At 35.6% G+C, this 6,000-nt stretch overlaps 1 protein-coding gene across 5 annotated transcripts in view; it reads right to left on the bottom strand.

Moving 5' to 3' along the window:
- Window positions 1-332: 332 nt before the first annotated feature.
- CAMK1G (calcium/calmodulin dependent protein kinase IG) overlaps window positions 333-6,000 on the bottom strand; it is a 186,198-nt gene continuing 180,530 nt past the window's right edge. For all 5 annotated transcript variants that reach the window (XM_069633274.1, XM_069633276.1, XM_069633273.1 and 2 more), the window contains 2 exons: window positions 5,576-5,704; window positions 333-3,139 (listed from right to left, as the gene is read on the bottom strand). In XM_069633274.1, coding sequence (XP_069489375.1) covers window positions 5,614-5,704 — 91 coding nt within the window. In that variant the 3' untranslated portion in view covers window positions 333-3,139; window positions 5,576-5,613. The remainder of the gene's footprint in view (window positions 3,140-5,575; window positions 5,705-6,000) is intronic.

Below are 6,000 nucleotides of genomic sequence, written 5' to 3'. Positions count from 1 at the left end.
ATCAACTTTAATATTGGCTTTCACCTGTGCAATCAATTATTGTTTCTCTGAATTTGTTATTATAACATGTTCTTATGTCCTCTATCACCTAGACCACATTTTGTCACAAATCCTGTTATAGTTCTATCCAGACGCCTTCCTGAAGTAAAAATAATATTAACATAAATCAACATAGAAATCTTTTCATATGTGTTCTTATTTTTAAAAAGGAGTTTTTTAAATCAAGATAGATATATACATTTTTTCTCCCTCATGCATACACTCATATCATATGATGGTTCTCAATTAGAAAATTTGTCTATTAGGGTAAAATACATAAATGAAGTACATGCTTTTGGAGTTACAAAGGTCATCTTTATTTAACAGTGCATTAATTCTTACAAACTCTGATGAGAAGGTACAGGCTTCTGCATTATGTTTCCTGCAGTTACGGTGCCACAGCACAGAGCAGACTTTACCAAAATGCGTATAATCAATAAAGCCACATAGAATGTCAACCAAGGTTGAAAAAGGACTCAATAAAATGACTGAAAAAAAGCAAAGTGTAGAAGACAAAGTAGCCAAAATTGAGAAAACACGTGATGTATGGAAAAGATTTTGAAAGTCTGCCTCTTTGGACTTGCTTTTGGGCACTGAGACAAGTGCCCAACCAAAATAAAATAATTTTGCTAGGATGCCAATATTTCAGATTCCATCAGGAGTAAACCTACAGCGGTGCAGTAGGCTTCGTAAAGTACACAGTACCCTGGCAACATATGGCATCACTGTATAGTTTCTGTTTAAGTAACAGTCTCATAAAATCACCAGAATTTGGAATTTACGTTCAGTTTTGAATGAGACTAAACACAACACATTGTGTCCAATGGATGCAGATTTACATTTTTTTTGACAGAGGCAGTATAAAATCTGATCATATTGGTTGCATTGTGAAAGTTTAACAAAGCCCTTTTATTAACTATACTCTTAAGTATCAACATTTCAAATGCATTATTTCTGTGTTTACCTTCCCAATCCTATTTGCTACTATATGCTTAAACACCCGGCATGGATTTCCACAATAACTCCATCTTTTAAAACATACTTTCTGTCAATCATAGGGTTTTTAGGATACACTCATGTGTGATTTGCTCCTCCACTTTTTAAACCCTGTAACAGAATTCTGCTATTCTTTTACCTTTTGGAATGTGGAAAAAATGCTGCCGTTTTTCAGTTTTACATAATTTGGAGATTCTTTGGTGAATGTAAAATAAACTAACAGCTTATAATTGTTAGAAATAGTATCCTTTTTACTATTGTTTCTATTATTTATATTATTATATTATTTTAATTAACCTTATTATATCACATTTGTTAAAATGATAAATTCATTCTTATTAGATATATATATATATATAATATATATATTCCAATTGAACATCAGTGGAAGGTGACGTGCTGTAATATAAAAGATCAATACCACAGATGGAAATTATAATGTGTTACTTGTAATACCACTTACTTCCTCTACTCCTTGTAGAAAGAAGTTGGTCATGAGCAAAACAGTGTTACTACCAGTAGCTTCTTTGTGAACCAGCCTGCTTATCTTTTTGAAGTTTTAATTCCCCTTGTAAATTTCAAGCAAATAGTTTTTGGCACTTGGTTCTGGACAGCATTATCAATTGCCAGTTGTACAGTTCTGTTTTTTTGGGCAAGTGAAGTCCAGTTTAGATTTCAAAATGACCACAACAGGTATGCACAAAATATCCATTGGATTCCAAGAGATGAAATGTTTCTGACTGATTCTCATTGTTGGTTTTGTGAAGGAGATTCTAGTTTTCGTGGATTCCTTGAGACCCACCCTTCCTTTGGGGTGGTGTTCATGAAGCTCACTTTTAAATTCTTATTAAAGATTGAAATTAATGAATATAATAGTAGAATGGTAAATGGTAGTTATTGTCATTTGCAAATGAAACTCACCATCTGTGTTTGGTGTGCAAAATCTTCAATTTTCCTAAATGATCATTATGTTGTTTTGAGAAAAATAGGATAGAGAAAGGTCATTTTGTGATGACATTTTCCTATGTTCTTAGACTACATTTAGACCTAAAGCGCCAGTATAGCAACATGCAACCATCATATTATTGAATTCTTGATTCCAGCCAAAACTACTCAGTCAGTATTTTTACCAACATCGTCAATTTATAACAGCAAAGTGGATGCACCATAGGTGGAATTAAATATAACATAACAATACATATTTAAAATGTTATAACATAACAATACATGTTTTAAATTTTATAATTTAACAGCATTGAAAAATAATAGCAGAAAATGTTTCAAACTTGTTTCAGAGATCACCACACATCTGGTAGGCCAGCAATTCCAAAGAAATATCTACAAGTATGTTCAAATGCATATCACCTCAGGATTCCCTTTCTTTCAGGCTGCAATACATGGGTGATATCAGTCTATAAAAGATTCCAAAGTGTAGCAAACATCACTAAGTTATTTTTTCCCAAGAAGCAGAATTTAAGAAATTCTGTTTTCCACTCTCCCTTTCGTAATACCTTCTTAAAATACAATGATGGAGATTGAAAGTTCATTTAAAGCAAAAGATGTTACAATTTGTGCTATAAGAAGAAAAACAGAGATAAATCAATGTCACATCAGCATGAGTTGCATTCTTTTTGACCTACCCAAGTGAGTGTTGATCCTTAGCATTCCGTAAGAAAATGATCACAAATGCATATCTCATAATTATCAATGCAATACAGCTTAGTGCCTTATGGCTTAGACTGAAAAAAAGGACTGTCTGGACATGTAAATATGTACACACAGTTAGACCACATTCCACATACTGAATTTATTTTGCAAAATGTTTTTTTTTTTACAAAAAAACATTTGAAATCCTTTCCGTAGAGCCCTCCATACAATGTTCTCATCCAGCCATTCTGACCTCCACATGGAACAGCTGTCCGTAGCTTAAATGTTCACCACCTGCCCAAAACAACAGCTGTTTTCCCAGAAAACACCCAGTTTTCAATGGGGCGGGCAGATCCAAAGGAAAAATGAAGACACATCCTCACATTTATTTCTCCCCATTCAAGCACTGTTGACGCCTGTCTTCAAAGTGCGGAAAAGTGGACCAAGTCCAGCCCTTCTGTAAAAAGAAAATAATAAAACAAATGTCAAATTGGGCGTGTTAGACAAGAAGCAGATTCTCTGTTAGAGGAGCCCTAGTCTGCACTTAGCTAGAGGCACACATATTTAATGAGTGTTTTCATGCCTTCTCCACAGAGCAAAATGTGAGAGATTATAAATCACATGTTGAAATTCAGATTTTTATCATTACGGAGCGTTACAAAAGCATAATTTGTACATTTTTTGGGTTAGTTATATTTGTATAATTTAATTGGCATACGTGCTTACACTGGATCTGGGGCAGTTCTGTCCACGCCTTTTGTTCCACCTGACTTTGAAGGGTTAACTATTTCATTTTAGTGGTTTTGTAGCCATTAACACTACTGCTATAAAGGTGATTGGTGCTTGCATTGCACGAGTGGTGGCTCCGGTGATCTGTGCACCACATGGGGTTTCTTCAGCTACCCCCCACTATATATTTCATGATGCATATTTTCAGTAAGCTCCTAACATACGATATTATACTTGAGGGTTACACACCGTATACACCATTATTCATTCTATTTCTTTTGTTTTATCATATTGTTTCCTTATCCCTGCAACTGTCTTCGCTTCCCTTGTCCACTCTCCAACCCGGGTACATGGTATGCTAATATATATATATATATCTTTTTCAATATATATTGTTTGTTGCTTCATTGTGTCCAAACAACACCTCATATGTTGTGGTTTTCTGTTTATTATGTGAAACAATTATTTTTCATATGCAATATGTATGACTTTTAATACTGTTTGTTGTATTATTTTGGATCCATATCTTGATTTGCCGATAATTTTGGATGTCTTTGACCATATTCAATTCTGTTTTGTTACGTGAGAATTTGCTTTTGGTTTTGTGTATACAAAAATTATCCAGCCTTGAGGATGACCTGTGTGTCGAAAAACGTGTCGGCTGTTCCTGTCTCAATTAAAGCATCAGCAATTTTATCACTGTGCCTTACTGTTATGGTGTAAAGCGCATTACCACCTCACCCTTCACTTTATCCGTTTTCAGTACCAGCCAGGGTTTACTGGCTGGCGCAGGTGGTTTTGCTGCTTGCACTACAATTTGCATTACGATACCCTAGCACAATCAGTGACCACTAGCGCACAGACCTTTGGTTGCGAACCCACAGTCCTGTCTTACTAGTTACATTTGTACTATTGTTATGTTATCCCACAACCCACTGGCTTCGAGCAACCAATTAGCAGCTGGCAATAAATATATTCCTGATATGAACTCATTCTATAAAACAAGCATCCAACACATTAACTCATCAAAGAGCTTTATCAGGACATTTAGAACAGTGCTTGTGTGGGTGAATGCAACATCTAGTTGTTATATGCTGTAATTTGCCTTTAAAAGGCTTCACAGCAACATATTAAATGTAGGTCTAGGCCTCAGCTTCCACCATGTGGTATCATTTGCACATCATGAAATATGTTGCAGTGATCTGAGGGAACTGACATGTCTAAGCATTGTGAGGTGGAATAAGCCTGGCATTTACGTGACTCGCCACCGGGAGATGGGGAAATTCAGACATCAATATGATTGATATTTAGGAGATGGGAAACACCAGGAATCAACATGTTTGATCATTGAGATATTGGAAAAGTTGAGAATCATTATGACTCTTAATTGGGAATTGGGATAAGACGGGAATTGCCATGACAAATCCTTGGCAGATAAAAAAAGTGTGGAATTTACATGACAAGTGGGATACAGGAAAAGCCGGGAATCAGCATGTTTGATCATTGAGATATTGGAAAAGCCTGAAATCAACAAGACTCACCATTGGGGTATGGGAAAAGCCGGGAATTGAAAAGGCCAATCAATCATTGGTAGATGGAAGAAGCCAGGAATTTAAATGAGCGCTCATTGGGATATAGCAAGACCCGGGAATCGATATGACTGATCATTGGGAAATGGGGAAATAAAGGAATTGACTTGACTAAAGATTGTGTGATGGAAAAAGCTTGGTATTTATCGGAGTGGTCATTGGGACGTGGGAAAAGCCGGGAATTTAAATAATTGCACATTGGGAGATGAAAAAAGCTGGGCATTAACATATCTGATTATTAAGGTATTGCAAAAGCATGACATTGACGCATCATCGAGAAATGGAAAAATTCAGGAATTGACATGATTAAATATTGGGAGATGGAAAAAGCCAGGAATTCACTTAAGTGGTCATTGGGATGTGGGACAAATCAGGGCATTTACATAATAGAAATGTCAATAATAAAGTTTGCACACTAAAAATAACTTCCACGTAACATTTCTCAAGCAATAACGTTTCTGACGGGTCTGAAAAGTGCTTCCCTATTATTACTTTGACATAGCAAAAGATATCTTCCTTTCCATCACTTTAGAATTTACAAAGGTAAACATTGTAAACTATTTTTAGATACTTACATTAAAAGAAACAGTGAACCAAGCCACCATTCTCTTGATCACATTATGGAACACACCCCAGTTTGCCCACTGCCACACTGTGTGAAGTTATTGTTTTTTACAGGTGCTGTGACAGCTGTTATGAAAGGCCTGGGGACAAAAATAGTAAAATCATTAACATGTGTTCCTCGAAAGGCATTATATAAAGCATGCCATATTATTATTTATGTAACTACAAGACAAAAATATTAGAAAAGTTATTTCAAGTTAACTGTTTCTGTGGCAGACGGCATTATTTAAACACAATGGGCCTCATTTTGATTGCGGTGGAAGGAAAATTCTGCCAGTTTTCTGTTGTAGGAAAGAACCCTATCTAAGGTTTGCATTTCACTGGCTTTGTGTCCGTTTTCCTCATCAGAAAGAACCCTATCTAAGGTTTGCATTTC

This window comes from Ambystoma mexicanum, chromosome 13, assembly GCF_040938575.1.
Source record: "Ambystoma mexicanum isolate Mex_15411 chromosome 13, UKY_AmexF1_1, whole genome shotgun sequence".
NCBI classification, from domain to species: Eukaryota; Metazoa; Chordata; class Amphibia; order Caudata; family Ambystomatidae; genus Ambystoma; species Ambystoma mexicanum.
Note: the sequence above shows the minus strand (reverse complement) of the source record. Positions and strands in the feature narration are given on the sequence as shown.